Source organism: Manacus vitellinus, unplaced genomic scaffold (genome assembly GCF_001715985.3).
Source record: "Manacus vitellinus isolate BGI_N305 unplaced genomic scaffold, ASM171598v3 scaffold_19_pilon, whole genome shotgun sequence".
NCBI lineage: Eukaryota > Metazoa > Chordata > Aves > Passeriformes > Pipridae > Manacus > Manacus vitellinus.
In genome coordinates, this window is record NW_021939395.1 from 1,964,443 (window position 1) to 1,986,670 (window position 22,228).

At 48.2% G+C, this 22,228-nt stretch overlaps 1 protein-coding gene across 1 annotated transcript in view; it reads left to right on the forward strand.

Moving 5' to 3' along the window:
• LOC103767752 (gamma-aminobutyric acid receptor subunit gamma-4) overlaps positions 1-15,034 on the forward strand; it is a 38,777-nt gene extending 23,743 nt beyond the window's left edge. Inside the window, exons 6-11 of the mRNA XM_029959173.1 lie at positions 3,049-3,269; positions 3,855-3,937; positions 5,547-5,684; positions 7,153-7,305; positions 10,390-10,592; positions 11,736-15,034. Of these exons, the coding sequence (XP_029815033.1) occupies positions 3,049-3,269; positions 3,855-3,937; positions 5,547-5,684; positions 7,153-7,305; positions 10,390-10,592; positions 11,736-12,029 (1,092 nt within the window). The 3' untranslated portion in view covers positions 12,030-15,034. The remainder of the gene's footprint in view (positions 1-3,048; positions 3,270-3,854; positions 3,938-5,546; positions 5,685-7,152; positions 7,306-10,389; positions 10,593-11,735) is intronic.
• The last annotated feature ends 7,194 nt before the right edge of the window (positions 15,035-22,228 follow it).

Consider the following 22,228-nt stretch of genomic DNA (forward strand, 5'->3'; position numbering starts at 1 on the left):
AGAAGTCTCTTTCTGATGGTTGAGAATGAGTCAGGGGCAGAGAGAAACTACAGGGGTGCAGGAGACCAAGAAACAGTGCCCAAAGTTTTAGGGGCTGAGCCCATCTTCAGCTTTAGCCAAACTTCAGCTGTTCAGCCTTGATCAGCCTGGACTCTTCCAAGGTCAGTAAGAGTGTGAGGTATTTTCAGAAGACAACCTGGATTGTTTCATACTGAGACCTCCCCCCAGAACTGCCTACCCCTCTCCAGTGACTGTAGGAAACCCATGGTCACACACCTCCTGTCTTAATCACCTTGGTCAGATGCCTACAGCTAAGTGGGATCTCATCAATGCCCAGGGAAGGGTCTAAGCAGTGTCCTGCTGCTGATCAGAAACAGGTGCTGAAGGAACTGCTGTGGTTCAGCCCCAGCCTGCAACTCAGCCACACACAGCTGCTCACTCTCTTCCTCGCAGCAGGAGGAGGGAGAAAATTGGAAGGGTAAAAGTCCTCCCAATGTCCACAGTGTTTTTGTATAAATGTTACCTCGGATAATTCTGAAAGAAAATACATTTGTAAATGCCAAAATCTCCCAATGGGCTCCCTATGTAGAGCCAGCTCAGCTACCAAGTTCTTCCTTGTGAATAGCTGTGCTAATAATAACCACTGAAATTAGATCAAACTACAGGACAGTGACAATAACAGCTCAGATTTTTCAGGACTGAATGACTTGTGCACTACACCTTTTGCAAAAGCTGGCTATGAATGGCACAGGAGGGGCTCTTTAATGCTGATCCCTCCTGAAAATCTGGGCTTGACAACAAATACTAAACCCCCAGGATAGCTGACCTTCCACTCTTCCAAAAGTGTTAGCACTGGTTATAGCAGACCTGAATGCTGAACTTTACAGCAGGACATCTAACTGAGCAGCCAGCCCAGAAGCAAGATCTCACCAGTGACTCCAGTTAGGAGTCAGAAACTGATAGTAGCGTCAAACATGGATTTATCACTGCATTTTTGTTTGCTTTCTCCTACATCAGAGATACTGCTCAGGAGGAGAAATGTAAACTCATACTAACTAACTCAAACAAGGTGTACAGGGGTGGAGGAGAATATGTCAAATGTTGTGCTATTTTGGCCCCAGTGGCTGACAAGAAAAAGAAAATGGCCCCAAGCAGAATAAAGTCAGCTCTGCCCTTATATGTTGTTGCTTTCTCGGGCTGCCCATCTTGCCCCTGCTGTGCCAAGGCTTCTTTGCCCACCTGTGGGTTCTATTTCACTGTGTCACAGCCTGATCCACGTCTTCATCACCACATACCCCATTTCCACTCAGTACCCAGTGTGATCCAGAGCACTCAGGTGCTGGAAAGGGCTCTCCCAGCCTCCTGGTCTGGGGCAGTGGCTGTGCCTGTGCACTTGGCTTGGAGGGCTGCTGCTGTCCTTGCTCTGTGCCTCCTCACATCTGTTTTGAGTGAACTGTAGAGGCAACACCATCACTTTGAACGTGCTGCATCTGCCCCTGTTTCCCCATTTAGACACCCATTAGGACCTCGTCCCTGTCACCTTTGCTCATCCCTGTGTGTCACGGGGGTGAAGCACCAGCCCGGAGAGTGACTCGCCCATCCAGGTCCCATCTGACAGCAAGTGCTCCTTTCCCATGATCTCATTCCTATGCGAGGGACGTTTTTGGGGCCAATCACTCATCCCCGGCTGGCTGACAGCGGAGCGAGGGCGAGGAAGATGAAGTGGGGAGCCGTGCTCTGCCCTGCTCTGCCCGCCCCCGGCAGGACACGCCGTCCCAGGGAGAGCTGCATTCTATTTTAACAGCGTGGTTCGAGGAGCCAGCCCGGAACCAGCAGCGAGGGCAGCGGAGGGAGGATGTGCTGCAGTCATAAAAATTCCACCGAGATAAATCAATAGAGGGAGGAGGAGAAGGAGAGGGAGAGATGGCAAAGTCAGGCATTGTTTGTCCCTGCCCACAAGAGAGAGGGAGACAATGCCCCAGTGGTCATGGGGGTTCAACAGGAGTGAAAGGGAGCAAGGGTCAAGTTATCAGGAGCAGGTGACCGTCTACAGTATGGACTGCTGGAACTGGATTTGGGGTCTGGTTCAGACAGCTACTGAGTGCCAGACATGTTCCTGCATGGCACTAATTAGCACCTTCTCAGGCAGGCTGAAAAAGAGGTTAAGGAGCAAATTGGCTTGCAGCAGCCAGCAGCAGAACGGTGGGCTAATGGTGTGACTACTGCCAGCCCAACCCAGACAGGAGCTGCCTCCCAGAAGTTCCAGTTATCAGTGAGCTAGGACACACTCTCACCAAAACTGAAGGCCCTTACTTTGGTGGAAACTCTCTTTTCTGTCTGCAAAAGACTCAAGATTTTAACTGGTTGCACCAAGAACTTGGAGCATAACAGCCCCTGCTCCAGCTTCCTTTTCTGATCTGCAGCAAGGGGTATCTGCCCAGGGACCCAGACTGCCCTGAGTTTTCATATAAACCATTTACAGGGTGAGTCCTGCAGCAAGGGATGGATTCTCACTAGATTTATGCACAACACTATTATTGCTGTATGTACAAATTAGGAGTGTGGAGCACAGCTGGGCTGTATCCTAATAAATAACAGAAAGAGCTGTCTGCTTGCTTTCTCTGATAAGCTGGTGAGCAGCTTTCCCTGCCTGTGTTAAAAGGTGTAGCTAAACTTAGGACTGGATTCAGGCAACATCCACATCATGCCCGTGCTTAACAGGAGTGTTGAGGTGTCTGCCAAGAGGAAGCCCAAGCCCTTGTTTGTATGGTCCTGGTTTTCCAGGCATGGGTCAGGTCAAACATGGTACAGCTCAGTCCAGCAGCAAACACAAAGTCTTTGGCTCTTCCTAAGCGTGCCACGGATGTCCTGACCGTGGGCTAAAGGTGATCCTGGAAAGGTGTCAGTGCTCACCAACACCCGCTCTTGGACTTAGGAAACAAATGTTATGGCTGTGACTCCAAAGCAGGGGCCTGCAGACGAGGGGACAGGGCTCTGCTTTGCCTGAATTCCCTCTCAGGAAGACCTGTTCTTCCTTCTGTTCCACAGGAGTACACCATTGATATCTTCTTTGCTCAGACGTGGTACGACCGGCGCCTGCGGTTCAACAGCACCTTGAAGGCCCTCACGCTGAACACCAACATGGTGAGCCGCATCTGGATCCCAGACACCTTCTTCAGGAACTCCAAGCGGGCTGATTCCCACTGGATAACCACTCCCAACCAGCTCCTCCGCATCTGGAACGATGGGAAAGTGCTCTACACACTCAGGTACATCCAGCAGGCACCGCAGCTGGCTGCTGAGGTGAGGGAACAAGGAGATGGTCAAGGCAGGGGAGGTTCCAGGTGCCCTGGGACAGGGTAGTGGAGATGCCTCCCAGCGCTGATGGAAGCACACACGCTTGCAGAATGGGCTTCCTCTTCCTAGGACGAAAGCTTCCAAAAAAATCAAACCATTTTACCCTGTACACCTCAAAAAAAAGTCAAAACTACAAATGGTTTCCTAAACCAAAATCCTTTTTAAAGGATTAATGTTATGTTGTTCAGTCCAGCTATTTCATTCTGCTAATAAACATTTGGCTTTTGTTCCCACAAATTCTCACTTCCATAAATGAATCTGAAAAGTTGACTAAACAAAAAGGCTTTTTGAATGTGAAAATTAGATGGTTTTCTTCACTTTGAAAATGTCCAAACATATATTTTGGTTTTCTGCTGGTTTGGAATGTTCCTGCAAACAGACTGATCTTCAACAAATTAGTTGTCAAGGAAGCGAGAATCCCTCTGTCACATTGTGGTGCTGGAATCAAACCACCTTCACCAACACAAAATCTCCTTCTCTCTCTCTTCCTGTCTCAGGCTGACAATTGAGGCTGAATGTCTGCTCCAGCTTCAGAATTTCCCAATGGACACTCACTCCTGCCCTTTGGTTTTTTCCAGTTGTGAGTACACATATTTTTAAAATATGTTTTAGAAGGCAAGTAGAGAAACTTCAGTGGAGTAGTACTTGTCTGGGGAGACCATCCTCCCTTTTAGCTATGTTTTTTCACCTAATCTCTGTGACTTTCTTCATGAGCCCTGAAGCATCCTCCCTCTCCTGGGTTAGCAGAGGTCATAAGGGACAGATTCACAGCACCTCTGAGTTTCTCCTTAATTTGGATGAGTTGTTGGAGGAGATTATTTCACTGACCTTCTAGTCACTCTAGATGGAACATGGATATATTCTGGTAGACAAACAGCAGCTGTCCTTCCTTGTATTTTCCCTCTTCTCCCACTCTCTGAGGGGGCAGCCTGGCTTTCCAGACAGCCCAGAGTGAGGTCTGGAAACATCCTGCACCCAAGGCCATTGCAAAGGAGGAAGGAGGGTTACTCAGACCTCCCCTCTCAGTCACCGCTTGTCCAGACTCTTCAGCAGAGAGGGCTGCTGATGTTAGCACATCTCCACTGGTAATTCTGCAGGGAGCCTTTCTGCACCAAGAGATCCCTGTCCTCCTGCGTGGGTGGGAAATCTGACTTAATCATCCGAGCTCGGGCTCGCCTCTCCTGCTTCCCCTGCCACTGAAGAGATACAACTCACAGAGCTCTGAGGTGCTTCAGAGGAGGCAGCATGCTGAGGAGATATCATCCCCTCGTCTCCCACCATCCCTCATTCCCTGCTAATTAACAGTACACGCCGTACGCATTTGATAATTAGAAACACACTGTTAGTTAGCTGCCAACTCTCACTCCATCCTCCTCTGAGGAACTCTCTTGTAGGTCCCTGCTTCACAGCAGGCTTGTTTCTTTGTCAAGAAAGCCAGAGGCAGCAGAAGCTGCAGCCTGCAGGACCAGGTCTTCTTCTCCATGGAGAATGCATTCCTTCTTTTCCATAGATCAGCTCCCAGACCAAGAGGTACAGGGAGCACACAGAGCAGCCAGAGCTGTGCTACCTCCCATGTTGGCAGCTTTGTATTACAGCGTACTCATGCCTGGGATGGAAGGTAGTCATGAGGCACCATGCTGCTCCAGGGAGCTAAAACCCTTAAACATTTCAGGCTGGTGGAGTCACAGGATCAGAGAATAGCTGGGGTTAGAAGGGACCTCTGGAGATCATCTAGTACAACCCCCCTGACAAGAGCAGGCTACACAGGAATGCATCCAGGTGGGTTTGGAATCCAGAGTTTTGACTCCAGAATCATTGGGAGGGAGACTCCACAACCGCCCTGGGCAGCTTATTCCAGCCACCCTCAGAGAAGTTCTTTCTCAAACCAAGAGAATCCTCTTACACCAACTCATGTCTCATTCCCACCAGTGCAGTCCTTAGAAAGGCTCTGCTCCTGGCATTGCTTTTCCCATCCCTATCTGAAGCAGCCCATGAGGGGAGATGCAGTCCCTACTCCCACTGCATGTGGGAATGTCTGAGGGAATCTAAACAAGAGGCATCAGAAATACCTGCCTGAAAGCCTCATGTTTGCCAAACAGCTCAGGGGAGATGCTCCTGTGGTCAGGGTGGTGACTGAGGTAGAGGCAGGTGCCACACTCTTCCACTGATGCCCGTGCCCCTTTTCCCAGATGGATACCCTCGGGAGGAGATTGTCTATCGCTGGAGGCGCTACTCCATCGAGGTCTCTGACCAGCGCACCTGGAGGCTCTACCAGTTTGACTTCACGGGGCTCAGGAACACCTCGGAAGTTCTCAGGACTGGGGCAGGTGAGGCGAAGGGAGGCAGCCCACGGAAACACCAGTGTGCTGGAGACCTGAGGGGAGGCAAGGGAGTGGTCAGACAGCTCCGGAGTTGGGGGGGAAGGAAGGTCACAACAATGGACCTTGGCTAGAGGGAGCAGAAGGGATGGAGATGAAGGGTGAGGGGAAGATGAAAGTGGGATTAGGCCAGAACCACTGACATCTGTGAGCTGTGGGGTGACAATGCTGATGTGGATGAGACAATCCCTAATTGAAGGATTAAGAGGGAGAGCTCAGATCCTCTCTTGCTGCAGTAGGTGCATATTATGTGATCTCCAGGTGATGCTTAGGATTGGAGCAGGGGTGGGGAAGTCAGAACTTGCAGGTCTCAATCTTTCCTTCTGTAAACTTGTGTCAGGCTGACAAACACCTGAATTGTGCTTTAAGAGACAGGGGTAAGGCTGCATGTGTAAAGAAACTAAGAAATGGAAGCCCTTCAACTCCCTCTCCTCCTCATAATAGCTCACATCCCCTTTCCTTCCCGCAGAAAACTGCGGAAAGCCTCTGGATTCCTGAAGGTGGGCTGAGGTACTTTAAAGCCCTCTGGAACAGCAAGGAGTAGTACTTCTCCCACTCTGCACAAAGCTGCCGCTGTCCACAGTGGCAGCCAGCCTCTAACTGGGGTAGAAAGGCAGCACAAATGGGGACAAGAAGTGAAAGTGTCTTGAATGCACCCGGTGGCCTTTTGATGTTTGTAATTCTCTTTTTTTTTGGTAATTGCTTGCAAGCTTCATCTTACATCTTAACCCTAGAGCTGTCAGGTGGCTTTCTTCCAATACTCCCTGGGAGCCCCAGAAAAGAGAAAGAACCTCTGCAGTAAGTTGTCAAATGAGCAATTAGGCTGTACAGCACCACATGCCTTTTCCAGGGTCAGAACCAGAGTCTCAATGGAAGTGATTGAAGGACACCTCTTTTGTCAGGGCTCAGGTAGTTCGTTAGCCAGCCAGGCCATGTAGCCTGTTATAGCCCAATAGCTTCTATAGAAAAGAAACCCTGGCAGCAATCAGCTGAAGATGAATGCTCGCTACAGTTTCTTCCCTGAAACTTTTCAAAACTATGTGCTTTTCAGTGTCCTTAGAGGCACAGCCAGGCAGGTATAAATGCAGCCTGGTGGCCACATAGACAGCCAGGCAAGTAGCCAGCTGGGTAACCAGCAAGTCAGCTCTTAAAGTAGTCACACAGACATTAAGTCAGACAGCTACAGAGCCAGCCAGGTAACCACAGAACCCACTGGCCACCAAACCAGCGAGTCACCAAGCCTACTCAGCCAGCCACATGAAGATACCAATCTGGGCAGCTACAAAACCAGAGGGCCAGGCACTTAAAACAACAAGAAAACCTCATCAGAAACACCCTGAATTTAGTAGCTTTGGTGATTTTTGTGTCTGAGGAAGCCCCGTGTTCTGATTCCACTGTCTCTGTTGCTTTTTCCCAGGGGAGTACATGGTGATGACAGTTTCTTTTGACCTAAGTAGACGTATGGGTTATTTTGCCATTCAGACCTACATTCCCTGCATCCTGACTGTTGTGCTTTCCTGGGTCTCCTTCTGGATCAAGAGAGACTCTACACCAGCCAGGACATCTCTGGGTAAGAGACAGGATGATGCATGTCTGATGCTTGTCAGACTCTGCCAGGCTGGCAGACTGGCAGTGCTGGAGTACAAAATTTCCTAAAGAGCTTTGCCATTTTCTGGCATTTTTTAATTTACTGGAGAATAGTCCACTCCTCCAGCTTCCTGTTGGTAACACTATTCTCAAGCTCAACCAAATCTCCAGCTGTGCTGGCTTGGACTACTGGATTATTTTAGGATAGCACAACACTCTCATGTCTTGATCTGAGACCTGAACACAGCCTTTTCCAGGTTGACAAGGGGATATTTTCATGCACTGAAAGGGAGAGGGAAGGGGTGAGCTGTGTCATTGCACTGCTGCCCAAAGGGCTCTTGTCATGTGTATTCCACATTTCCTCCTGACTTCTCAAGGCCTCAGTGTAGGACCAGTGACAGGAAGGTTGTAGGGTTAATGGGCAAAGTTGCTCAGCTGTATCCACAAAGCCCCAGGCTCTGGCAGGAGGTGGAAGCCCTGTAGGTACAACCTTTTCCTGTCAGTCACCCCACAGGACCCAGGACAGAGGACGTGGCAACAGTTCTGCCCATTGTTTAGATTTTCTCAGCAAACTGCAGTGGCTCTTTGAGGCAGAAAAAAAGCTTCTGTTGATTGAGTGCTGCTCTGATAGGTGCTGGAGAGGCCTTTGCAAACCTTTAGTACACTTTGGCTGTATCTGCATTTTGCAGCAAGCTCTGATTCCCAGCGCTGTCCTCCCCATCAGCCCTGCTGACTCTCCCTTTAATTGGAGGTAGCGTTCCCAGCCCTGCCTGCAGGTTCTCTGTGGGGATGGAGAGGAGGGGCCATCAGCTATTCAGAGCCCATCCATGCTGACCATGTCTCCCCAACCTCCCCCCCAGCAAAATTGATTTCTTTTGTGCCCGTGGAGAGAGGAGAAGGAGGAGGGTGTCGTTTCCAATGGAGGTGAGGGAATGCCACAGTCCTTGGCTGGTAAAAAATGAACAGCAAGAGGCAAAATGTTCTGCACAGTTGACACGGCCGTGGTGGCTGCCTCAAAAAACAAGGCAAGGTTCCCCAGGAGAGGGGCCCCTCTCTGTGGGAAGGGACCTCAGCACATGAAGAAAAATGTATTCTCTCCACAGCCCCTGTTTGTACTTAATACAAATGATCCCCAGTACATTTCAAGCCCGCCAGGCTACATTAGGGAAATGTAAACTGGACCAGTTCCACTGGCACTTCAGATGTATGGGAAGTACATCACATCTGCTGATGCAAATACAGCAGGAAAACATGAAAATGTTTTGCCATGCTTGTACCCAGAGCCACTGGGGTGACCCCAGGAAAGGGTGGCAGGGGGATTTAGAGGAGTGCTAGAGAAGGAGGAACATGTGGAGTTCTTGCTTCTTCCCCACATCCTAAAAAGCAGGGGATGAGATCACAATACCAACTCCTGCAGCTAATCCTTTGTTGGCTCCTGACACTTTATCACAGGTCTGTGAGCATTACTGCTGCTGCAAAAACAATTCCAAGCCCCATTCAAGTCAAAAGAAATTCCTTATCACCTCCTACCCACTTGCCCTCTGCGTCAAGAAATGGATAGATTGTGGAGCTGTCTCTGAAGAACAGCCACGAGCAGATTGAAAGCTTATGGGTAAGAATCAGAGACCTAGGAAACAAAGGGAACCCTGTGACTGGTGTCTACTTCAGGCTGCCTAATCAAGGAGAGGCTATTGACAAAGCCTTCCTGCTCTGGCTAAGGGAGGAGTTGTGCTCACAGGCTCTTTTCCTGGTGGGGGACTTCAACCAGATTCCCCAGAATCTGCTGGGGAAGCACCAAGACAAGCTGTGGGCCATCCAGGAGACTCTTGGAGTGCACTGGGCATAAATTCCTAAGCCAGGGAATGGACAGCCTGACCAGAGGGATATGTGGTAGTGGACCTGATGATCACCAAAGCAAGTGAGCAAAAAAAGAAAAGCAAACCTCCAAGTTTTCAAGGAGTTAGTCAATAGGACCCCTCGGGGGCCTGCCCTCAGAGACAAGAGAGAACAGCGCTGGCAGATTTTAAGGACACTTTCCATAGAAAGCTCTCAATCCTCAGGTGTAAGAAATCAGGAAAGGAAGAGACCAGCATGGATGAGTCAAGACCTTCTGGTCAAACAAAAGAGCAAGAAGCACTGCACAGGCAGTAGAGGTGGGACAGGTATCCAGGGAGGAGAACAGGAACACTGCTCAGTTTGTGTAGGGGTGGGGTCAGGAAGGCCAGGGTGTGGGTGGGTGCAAAGAATACTAACAAGGGCTTCTACAGGTGTGTCAGCCAGAAAAGGAAGGTCAAAGAAAGTGCCCTCCCCAATGGATATGACTGGAAAACTGGTAACAACAGACAAGAAACCTGCTGAGGTACTTTTTTTGCCTCAGCCTTCACTGACAACCTCTCTCTCCACATCCCTTGAGTGGAGGGACTGCAGGACAGGGACTGGGCCAGCAAAGTCCCTCTCACTGCAAGAGAAGATCAGGTTTCATACCACCTGAGGAACCTGAACATACATAAGTGTATGGGACCTGACAAGGTGCATCCCAGAGTCTGAGGGAATTGACTGATGTAGTTGCCAAGCCACCCTCCACGATGCTTGAAAAGTCATGGCAGTGACAGAAAAAGGGAAACATTGCACCCATTTTTTCAAAGGGTAGAAAAGAGGACCCTGGGAACTACAGACCTGTCAGCCTCCCCTCTGTGCCTGCGAGGATCATGGAACAGATCCTTCTGAAGCTCTGCTAAGGCACATGGAGGACAGGAGGTGATTCAACAGAGCCAGCACAGCTTCACCAAGGACAAATCTTAAGTAGATTTAAGCTTAAGTAGAATCTAAGTTCCCCACTCCTTTCCCAGTCCTCACTGATGGCCTGTGTGACATTTCTCTTTCAGAGAGCGTTGTCAGAGGACATCTCCAGACCAGAGTCTGGCTGAGCAGAGCAAAAATGGGACCACACAGCCAGAGGAATTTCTGTTCCAGAATAGAGAGGAAATGGGGGTGTTTTGGGGGCTGGATGCATTTGGAAGGCAGAAGTGCTCCTCTTCGTTACTTAAACCACTCTTTTCGCTCTCAGGAATCACGACTGTGCTCACGATGACCACCCTGAGCACCATCTCCCGCAAGCACCTGCCCCGTGTTTCCTACATCACAGCCATGGACCTCTTCGTCTCCGTGTGCTTCATCTTCGTGTTCGCGGCTCTCATGGAGTATGCCACGCTCAACTACCTGGTGGGGAACAAGAAACCACTGGAGCACAACAACAGGAAAGCCAGGCTGGTAGGTCAAAGGGGCCAGCAGAGGTGGATGCTGCTGAAAACCCGAGCTATTTAGAAATATCCCTCCTGAGCCTGCATTGGAAATTGCTGATGGGGTTTAGTGCCTGACCCATATTCACTCATAAAGGCTTCTGACCACTCTGTGTGCTGGGTCTGAGCACCTGGAAGGTGGGACACAACCAGAAAAAGCAGCTGAAATAAAAAAAAAGAAGCCTCTGTCAGACCCAGGCACCCTGTGCTCTCTTCAAAACTGATGGAGAGCTTATCAGTACAGTTTGTAGTTTAATTTAGTTTACACTCACATGAGTGTAAATGTTCACTTTAAGACCCGTTCTTCCACCTGTATCAGTTTGACCTCTGTGGATCACAGAGGTATCTTAGGTCACAGAGATGCAGAAACCTACCTTCTTTTGTGGTCTGTCCATCAAAAGACCTGCTGAATGTGGGAAGAGGGAACACAGGGTGGTCATCATTCTCATCATCCATCATGAGATCTGCCCAAGCTCATGTCAGGTACTTCTGACACATCAGCTGAAACAGGCCTCTGAACTGGGAGAGAAATGAAAGCAAAAAAGACAGATCTCTTCTGTGCCAGGCTCATTTCCCAGCATATCCCCAGCATATCCCTCATATCCCAGGGCGGATAGAGCTCTTCCATGAGGCTGATGATATGCCTCCTCCTGGGCCAAGAAGTTATGAGTCACACATAGCCTTTCCTCAGCTTTCCTCCAGTACCTGCCAGCAACCAGGAGACACATTTGGACTGTGTGCTGTGCCTTCAGAAATAGCTGAGCTCAGGGGAATGAGGGAAGAGGCTGCACAGCTGAAATCAGACAGGTCCTGCTTCTGCACTGACGATTAGTGGTAGAGACTGGGAATCAGAGCAATTAGATCTTTGCTGACTTTGGCTCTGGGGTGCCAGGGAGGACACTCACAGCCATGCAGGGAGCTGCCAATTCCCACACCGTGACAGTGTGGTGGTTTACAACCAGGTGCAGAGATGAAGGATGATCAGTCATCCCTCTCCACTGAACTTCACCTATGCTCTGAACTCATCTATTGCCAGTTGGGTGGGGTTTGGTGTCTAGATCACATTTTCTTGCCTTTTCCTTCCCTTTAATCTGCCTCCCTCTCCCCATTACAGCCACCTGCCGGTGCACAGGTGATGCCAACCTTCACCACCATCAACATCAACCACATCATGCACTGGCCCCCAGAGATAGAGGAGGATGACGATGATGATCCTGGCTCGCCGTGCTTGGAAGGAAAGGAGTGTGAGAGGTTCTTCTGCTGCATTGAGGACTGTCAGACAGGGATGTGGCGGGAGGGGAGGGTCCGCATCCACATCTCCCGCCTGGACTCCTACTCTCGCGTCTTCTTCCCCACTGCCTTCCTGCTCTTCAACATTGTCTACTGGATTGCCTATCTCTATCTCTAGCCCTTCTTTGTCCTCTGCTGGAATGGACTGGAGACCAGCAAGGTGGGCTTCTCAAGGAGCATAGAGAACAGCATCTCTTCTGTTGTAGTCAGCTGTCAGTCGGAACAATCCAACCTGGTGATTCCCTCTTCCTGCTCTCTCATCTCTTCTGAGAAGAACCAAACAGCTTTTTTTTAGCCTTCTAACATATCTTTTTAGAGAATCTACCCTTCCCAAACAGCCTCATCTCCAACACCACCAGCACTGTACTCCTTGTAAGATTGCCCAAAAACATCCTATTCCCATCTCAAGCATTAGGGATTTTGTCAAAACCAAAAACCTTAATGCTTTTCACTTTTCCATCCAATCCTACTCCAAAATTCCACGGGAAATGAGGGCAAATGGAATTTTCTGCAGAGTTGTTAAGACTGCAAAGGAAATAAAGGAGATCTTACAGCTTCTGCACTACTTCCACCAGAACAGACTTTGTGGAGTGCTAGAAGCTTGGAAAGGTCAGAAGGAAATGGTGTGGAAAAGGGCAGCAGTACAGCTTCCCACAGTAGCTGGGCTTGGCTAAAATGTTTTGAACCTGCCCAGACATCTGACAGTGGCACTGACAAGGATGAAGCAGCTGCAAGCCTCCACCAGCTCCCTGCAGAACATCTAGGAAGCATTCCTCATGGATCGCTCCGCTTGTTGTGCCAAGTGGCACCCGAGACATCCACCCACGGAGGCGTTGCTGATTCTCGTCAGATGGTGGCAAAAAGCACTTCACAAGTTTGCAGGGCCCGTCTGCCTCCCCGGAGCAGACTCTTCAGGGCCCACAGTGACATTCTTTGCTTTGTGATCGGGATTTGGAGCGGGCTCTGCAGCTCACGTTGGGCATCACCAAAAGAGGGTGAAAGTCCTCGTGCTACAAAGGCCAGAAGTCTCCTGAGCCTGATATGAGGTTTTCTTAGGCCTGTCTCACGTGAGCTGGGCCCTCCTGTGCCATGCAGCACACAAGGGCAGTGCTCTCCTGCACAGCAACACTTGTCGAAACTATCAGGTCTGCTGCACCCACCGGTGGTGGGAAGAGAGCATTCCTGCAGCTCAGATGCGTTCCTTTAATTATTTCTTTTTTTTTTTCATAATTACATAAAATGACAGCCTTCACTAAGCCTGTATGACTCCTCCCAGTTGCCATCAATACCTGGCCCTTTTCCTCCCCAAATCAGGAAAAGGAGTGAGTTGTCCCTGATAGATTTCAAGGTCAGACATATTGAGATGGTTCCTTCTGATCCATCTCAAAGGGATAGAGAAATCCATAATGCAGTTTCAACTGGGAAGAAACTGCCTAGTGTAGAAGAGGAAACTCAGGCCCAAGGTCCATAATGTATAAACTGGCTGCCTCCCCAGTTATACCAACTGCTGATGTAGCCCCCACCATGACTGTGAAAAACAATGGGCCATTAATAGTTACTTACCGCGTAAATTAGAAACAAAGAAGACCTTTTTTTAAAAACAGCATGTTTTAGAAAAAAACTAGTACTTAAAAGGCTTGTCATGAGAAGAAAGCCAGCATGGCTGCAGAGAAAAAGTTGGGAGAGGCTGGCTCACAGGACAGCTAACAGAGGCAGGAGGTTTTACATATTCTTGGAGAGCAATTTGATCTGGTTTAAAGACGGATTTTGACACTGTTAAATCTGATCTGAATAATGAAGTGTCATGTTTAATTCATTCATAAATACAGCCTTACCTTGGTTCCAGAGGAGCAGCTAGAGCATCTTATTAAGTATACAATAGTACAACAGTCAGCTAAGTATAACCTAATGGGGTCAGACCAGCAGAGCTCTGAAAGGGGAAATTGTGCCTGTCTAACCTGTTACAGTTCTTCTTTTAAAATACCAAGTAAGAGATAAAGGTTACCCAGAAGCATAATTTGCTTAGCTGCTCCGACAGCTTTTGAAAGGATGGAAAGAAATTATGGCGGGCGGTTCTAACTGAGGAAATTGATTTAGCAAAAGAATTATTAAGGAGGTTCTAATTAGAGGAAATTAACTGAGGAGAGGGGGGGAAAAAAGAATTGTTAAGGAGGCTCTAATTAGAGGAAATTAATGTTTTAGAGAGACAGACACAGAGAGGGAGAAGTCTAAGAAAAGAATCAAAACAACTTCCAGACAAGGGGAGCTGCCGGGTGACAGTGCCGACTCCCAGCCGGGCGGGCTGATGTTCTGCTCCCGATAGCAAAGTGTTATTAGATGTAGCAACAGAAAAACCTCCTATGACTCAGCCCTACACCAACGGGGAGCTGGATTAAACAGGGTCCTGTGATCTCTGTCGGGAGCCAAAAGGAAAGAGCATCCTAGATTAAAACTGGCTCACACGACGGGCTCCGAGCGCAGGCTGTGAGCGAAGCCTGTCCCCAGGCTGCGGAAGGCAGCTGTTGGGGTGTGCGTGGGAGGGGACACCCCGTGGCAAACCAGGGCTCGGGCCAAATATGCTCATTAACAGGATGGTGGCTCGAAAGGTGTGCTGGCAATGTGGGCTGCAGTGAGCACAGGCAGCGAAACGCGGAAGCATCCGAGAAAGGCAGGGTGGAAGGGAAAATTCAACAGCCAAGCGCAAAGGAGTCCAAACATCTACAGTTTGCTGTAACTTCAAAGCTCTGGGGAGCCTTGATGGACACAGGTGATTATCACTGGAGTACAGGCTTCAACCCTGAGAGCAGCAACTTGTTGAAATTAGACCTTTAACAGAATCAGCCAGGAGAGAAACAGGGTGTGCAAGAAACCTGAGAGGATGACAGGGACTCGGACAAAGAAGACTTGAAAGATTGTAAGATTTCACCAAAAAAAGATAAAGCCGACACACACCTAGGTAATTTAACCAATGATGGAGGATCTGACAGAGGAAAATAGCCTAGCGTGGGCTGCAGCACAAGGGAGCTGATTACTAAGGCTGGGGAAGGAGGAGGGAGGGGGCTTCTTGGCTTAGGGAAATCTGTGCCCATCATAAATAGCGCAATAAATAAAGGCATGAACAAATCCAATCATGTTTTGAAGTTTCTATAGTATCTCAAAAAAAGGAAAGCTATGAAAAGCCAAAAAGAAAAATCTGCCATTTTTTGGAATTACTGTGCAAAGCTCCAGTTTCCTGAAAAAAAGGTTTCCCTGCTATCAGAAGGGAATCCAGCACACAGAGACATCCAGTAGCCATGTGCTGCCTGCTCAGCATGGCAGTGGGGATTGACCCCACTGGCCCCTCCTAGACTGCCTTGCCCTGCATGCTGTACTTTCTGCCATCCTGCTGAAGTGGGTTATGGTACCCACAGTGTCTTTCAGCCCAGGACAGCTCTTACCTTTTCACTAGTTCACTCCAGGGGACACTGCCCAAAAACATGGGCCTGAGTGCCCTGGGATAGAGACCCCTGGCTTGGGGAGAGGTGCCCAGCAAACACAGATCACACCAGCCCACAAAGGAAGCACCTCTTGCCTCTCTCTGGCACACCATGTATCCCCCCAAGCTTTGACAGATCCAAAAATGTTAAAAACATGAGGTGGTAAGGATGGGGAGGTGAGGGAGGGAGAGAAGAGAAAGTTATATTAAGTCGTTACTTTTTATATTCCTAAAATACGTTTCATTATAATTTTTCTTCCCCTTAATGCCTCAGATTTATAGGCCTTGGGGAGATTGAATTTAAGGGGGATGAGTGTGGCCAAAAATGTTTTCAAGCTGTGCACTCCAGGGCACATAAACACTCCTGTCCAGTGTTCCCACCGGACTGGGTGAAGAAACCCAGGTACCCGAGGGAAACATTCTGTTGCCTGCAGACCTTCAACAAAGTGTGTTTGGGGGAAAAAAATGGATTTTTTATTTTCTGGATTTTTTTTTAAGGACTGGGCAAAAGCACATTGACTCAGTTTTCTGTCAGGGGAGTCTCAGGTGGTTGGGTTTTTTTTATTGTTGCTGTTGTTGATCCTCCACATTGCTGCCTGGCATGATTGTACCCCTCTATCCTTGTTTTTTCCCCTTCTCCTCACATCTTCCAGAAAAGTAAATAACAGAGTCCAGGCCCTATCTGTTCCAACTACACCTCTGGCACCACCTGAGGCCATATGACAAAAACAACAACACAGGATGGAAGAGATCGACCGGAGCCTTAATAGCTGCTGTAAACAGGTCGGCATAGCAACATCTCCAGAGAGAGCTCTCCATGGGGTCATTTCTATTCACTTTACAGCCCACTTGGGCTGCTAGAGTGGTATAAAAGGGACTCAGAAAAGCTGTTAATTAGGATTAGCAGCTTCAGGAACACGAAGCCACAGTGCTCTAAGCTGAGCCATTTATCTGAGAGAGTTCAGGCCTCTTGACTACTTCCTGAAACAAGGCACTGGACACCATATGTCAAGGCAGACAACTTTGAAATCAGATGGCAGAGCCACCTGGTCATCTGCTGAATGGCACTGGAGGACTTCTCCTGTGGCCAGACCACCCTTTGCTGGACTCACGTGGTTGGCAGGTCCAAGATGCACCGGCCAGCTGTACAGGAGCAGGGCTGAAGGCACTGACCCATCTTATCAATACAAGTTCCACGTGGTCTGAAATCCACAGGGACTATGCTGGGTGCCCTCAGGTGAGGTTTTTGGATGACATATGTGCCATAACATGCCTGTAGAGGTCCAAGAAGAAGCAAACACTGTGGACAGGAGAGGGCAGCCATGGGTGTCAGACACAGACTCCATGGAAAAACAAGGCAGGGACTTTTCCAGCTTCTAGGATATGACTTTTATTCTATTGCCATAAACTTCCTGCCCTTCATCAGTTTGCTGCATGAAAGGTCCAAGGAAAGTCCATAACAGTGAAACCCATCTTTGCAGCAGCTTTTTATCACACCCATAGGTAAAACAGGCTGTAGGGAAAGGTTGAGTCATTGCCAGGCTGCCATTGGGCTGATCTGCATCTCTCAAGTGTTACTGACTCTGACAAACCTCCTAAGGCAACCTGACACCTCCCCTTTCCAAATATATGGTGAAACACAGATGTCTCCCTCACATTATTCTGCTTCTCTTGGTGTTTTCATCTCCACAGGGTAAAACACTACCTGAATCAGAGCTGAGCTGAAGGCACAGCTTCCCATCTGGGACTGGAGTACTAGTTTCCTTGTGTACATCACTCTTCCTGGAGAAGCACATTAGGTCTGATCAAAGACATATTGCAACCTGGTTTTCAAGATCACGCAGCTCAGGACTGCTGGCAGCCACGCTCTCAGCTGTGCCCATCACAAAGGAAAAAGTCTTTTGCCATATGGACAGCTGGACCAGGTGCAGGCAGATCTGAAATACAGATGGGCCTATACCCTTCTCCCATTTTAGCCCCAGAAACTCCCAGCAGCCTCAAAGAACATATATATATGTTATAAATATATATATATATATACAGCAGCAGAAACTCACCAGGGCAGAAAAACAGAAATCCCTACCCAGGAGTTTACAGTCAGCACCTTGAAGGTGGTAAATACCTGCTGTGGTCATTGCCATGAGAATATTCTATTGCTCCTCTCCAGGAAATGTCCTTCACCAACCAACCCTTCTATCACAGAGCTCCAGTCAGCCCCTCACAGCATCCAACAGAGAGCCAGAGCTCAGGGAATTAAGTCAAGACAACGTGTGAGAAGAAAAAACTGCAGTAAGAATTCAGTAAGCTAGAAATATCACACCTCAAAATAACATGTACAATGCTAGGTGACTGAATCTCTGTAAGTGCATATGTTGGTGCTTTGGCCAAGCAGGTGGAATCATAGAATTGAAGAATAGTTTGGGTTGGAGGGGACCTTTAAAGCCCATCTACTCCAGTCCTCCTGCAATGAACAGGGACATCTTCAACTAAATCAGGTTGCTCAAAGGCCAGTCCAAACTGACCTTGGAGGTTTCCAGGGATAGGGCTTCTACCTGAACCTACCATCCTTTAATTTAAAGCCTTTATTTTGGCACAAAAAGCAAAAGGAACCACACAACTCCTGGGGAACCATCTCTGCCCAACACCACCGGGATATTAAAGCCTAATAGCTGAGTGGAGAAACACACTGAGCTCATTCAGGCATTTCTCATTAGTTTCCCAAGATTTCTCAATATTCTTCTACTCAATATATTCATCTGGCAGCAAATTAGAGATTAGGGAAAAGCGTCTCTCCCTAAATCATCCAGAGAACACAAAGCTACAAAGCAAAATCATGACAGGGAAACTTCTTGTGAGTCATCCTCTTCCCTCCTTCCCCTCTCCCTTTGCAGCATTGCTGACAGCCCCGGGATTGTTCCAGGAGGCCTGGAACCAGAAGGTACCTATTCCTGCTGCAGGCACAAATCACTTCATTCCAGGGGAGAAAAGAGGATTTTTAAACATGGCCAGAAGAAAACAGCAATGGCATCTTTGTATCTCTCTACTTTGAGCACCTGGCACATGCTCTTCTGAGACTGATGGCCCAGATATGCCAAATGCATGAAATAAAACAGCTGTCCTTTCCCAAAAGACCCACCATCATTCCCAATAAAATCCTCCTGCCCCACCCTCCCAAAAAAAAGAACACCAAACCAACAACCAAACAAAATAAACCAAACAAGGGGATTCGTCAGAGAGAACACAAGAACAGCTGGTTGTTGAAAAATAATCCAGGGTGGCTACATATATAAGAAATCAAATGAAAGAAAAATTGTCTCATGTCTGTAGAACAGAGAGCATGCTTTTGTCAAACCTTCAGATCCACCTGCCCCAGCTACGAGGCATTTTCAATGGCATTGATTTTGCTGTATCCTACCACATATTTCAAATTATGGCTTGATCACCAACTTTTGCTGCTCAAAAAAAAAAAAAAAAAATTAAAACTTGCTGTAGGCTGATTCATTTTAAAGAACCATTTCTGATTTCTTTGGCCAAATTTTCAGAACAAATACATTTGTCCTTGAGATAAGTTTTATTTGATCTGCATTGATATTCACAAAGTAACCCACTTCTCCCTGGTTGAAGAGACTGAAATGTTTGCTACAGAGACTCCAGTTAAGCCATTAATAAATGTTGCTGGGTTTAGGGGTTATAGGGTCAGCATTCCATGTGGACTATAGGTAGCCAACATTTCTACAGTGTTTAGGACCTGAATTTAAATTCAGTACCAGTATATATGTATATATTAGGGGAAAACTTGGCAAGTTGAAACATAGTTCAGCATATTTTTAATGTGGTTTTCTCACTGTGTTCTTCATCTCCCAGGAAACCTCTGAATTTAGTTTAAGGGGAGATCCAAGTAGGACCAGCATACCTAATCTGAGGAAACTCTTTCACTTCCATTTGCTGCACAGAAACTTCAGGCTCATGTAAAGGAGTTACTTGTTGGCTCCTACAGCTCCCCCAGTTATTACAGTCCTTGGCCTTCAGCACATTCTATGTTGATTAATTCCAGTGGTAGGTCCATGTGTGGGCTTGCCAACATCATTATGGGACTCAGTAGCCATAAAAAGTCTCTATAGCCATAAAAAGCAAGACCACCAAGAACTGTCACCTCTGCAGCTGAAGCAGTGGTATAAAGTTCTCCTACGTGCTACAAAGATGCATAACCAAGTTTTAATTGATCTTACAGAATCACAGCTCACAGCATGCTACACATTGATCCCCATCCTGTGTTAGCTAAAGCAATAGAAAGATCTAGTTTGGAACCATTGGGATCCAAAAGTACAGAATACTGAGTCCACACAGGCCATCCCACCTGTGAAAAGATGGATAAGAAGCAGTGAGGTCCGGGCATGGCACTCCAGAAAGAGAACTCCGTGAACTCAGCCTGTCCCTGCTGTCTGCTGCCTTCTTTCTGCTCTCTGATTTATTAAATCAAGGCTACTGCCCTTGCAAACAGGAAATCTATGTTAAGTGATGTGCAGAAACCATCCAAAGACACAGGAGGTTGCTCACCCTGTTTGTTCCCTAAGCCACACACACACAAACACAAACACACTCTTTTTGACACCAGCTGCCTCCTGCAGCAACAGCTTTCACCTGCTGATTGTCCCAGCTCCTCTCCAGGGGAGAGTTTGTCTCTGGGACTCTTGAAAACACCAAGTGAGAAGGAGAGAGGTTTGTTTGTTGGAGTGTATGGGGCCTGCTGGCTTTTACCATTTTGGGCCAGCCAGAGGTCCAGGCTGTCCAGGAACTGGGGTCCCAAGGGAGCAGAAATGCATTTGGCTGAGGCATGCACTTACAGGAAGAGAGAAGAAAAGCAGAGTGTGAGTTTAGAAGTTTTGCTCAAAGAGGCAGGTGAACGCAGGTAAGTCACCTGCTCTCACATGTAGTTCGTGACTTTGGATGGGGGGGAAAAAAGAAATCCAAAAATAAAATAGGTTTTCGGCCACCTAGAACTGTGTTGGAACAGAAACAATTTCTCTCTGTGATCAGATTCTAGAGCAAAGCCAGAACTCTCCTCAGAAGATCAGAGTCTTTGTTGGCAACTTAAAACAGGCTGTGAGGATAAAGCACAGGGACCTCGCTTTCAAGCAATTAAAAAGCCTCCTGACCCCAAGCCACCCCTACCAGTTTGCTGTAATATTTCCCAGACCCAAGCCTGGCCAGAATAAGTCAGTGGCTCCTACCCAACAATTTTCAACTGCAATGGATGCAGTTGAAACTTTCTCCAGAGACCTCCTGTACCTGGGAGCAGGTCTCCTTCCCTGCAGTCCTACTGCTCACCCACACAGGGCCCCAGGAGATGACCTTGTACCTCTGCTGCATTCAGACATCCTGCTATAGATGGCCCCTGAAGGGTCTGGATTGGAGAGGAAATGACAAAACTGAGTCACTGAGACCCCGTGTTAGGTAGTCCAAAAACAGCATCAACCCCTTCCTTCGTCCATACAAACAGCCTCCAACTTCTCCAGGGCAGCCAGGACACAGCCAAGCTTTTCCTGGGCCCTGAGGTGGGAGAGGGTCCATAGCAGGACCTGCTCTGTGCCTCCTCTCCTCCTCTCAGGGACTGCTCATTGTAAGGGCAGATTATTATACTGCAAAATTTATTTTAGCCAAAACTGGAAAAAGTAATGAAAGCAAATGCAACAGCTCAGAAGGAATCAGAGGAGGATTAGACACTTATATGAATAAGAATAGCTTCTGTGCTTTGACTTGCTGTGATAAAAATAATAAGAACCTCGGTTTTCATGCTCCAGGGCAGAAACCTGATCTCTGAACAAGGTGTTAGAAATAAATCTCCTCTCCCTACAGTAGTCCCCAGCTGTCCAGGCCACAGCACAGGGTTTGGTGATGTCCAGTAGCCATTGCTAGGCACAAAAGCTGGCTGGAAGCCCATGGGCTCGTTTGGGACCTGCTGCAGGCGGGAGGGAGTGAGAGGGGTTGTGATGTATCAGATGCAGATGAAACAAGCCCATCACTCCCTTTTCCCTTTGCATTTCCTTGCTAAATCTTAGTCCCTGAGAGATCAGTGAGTTTGTGTGCTGGATTCCAGGGATCTCCTCACTTGCTTTGGGTTGGTTCTCTGCAGAGATGGATCACTGTCACCCCTTGCCTCCTGTGCCCCCCCAGGCTGAGCCTTTAAGAGATAATGGCCTTAGCCCCAGCTGATTAATAAACTGCCTTGAGGCTGTTGATCTCTTTGGACCATTAAACCTTTCCCCAGCAACCAGGCATTAATCCCCCCAAAAGTCTGCCCAGATGAGGTTGTTGTTGGCCCCATCAATCCTTTTTAAGGCCCTCAATTTCCAGAAGAAAGGAGCAGGGAAGGGGGGTGGGGGGACAGTCTGTGTTTGTCAGGCAGTGCCATCTGTTCCCCCGGGTTACAGACAGCTAAGCCAGCCCCTGCATGCCAGAGCTTAGTGCTTCCCCCCAGGTGAGGGCTGTCCCCCTGCAGCACAGACATCCACCATAGAGGACAGCACTGCACCAGACAGCTGGGGGATTAAGAAAGGCCAGGAGAAAAGCTGACATTTGTTTCCTTAATTGCAGTGCCTTTGGCTGGGGACAGAAGGCACCTGCACACGCAGCTACCTTTGGAATACCTGCCAATATCTTTCAGAGATGCTTTCAAACAAACAGGTCTAGGACATGAATTACCCAGAGCATTGCTATCTATAGGCCTGAGCAAGTCCCCTTGTCTTCTCAGCTTCTCTTTCTAATTCAAATGTTTTCATTATTGAAACAGTCCCCATCTGCAGCCAGAAGACCGGATTTGCCTTAATGTTGGCTCAGGGAAG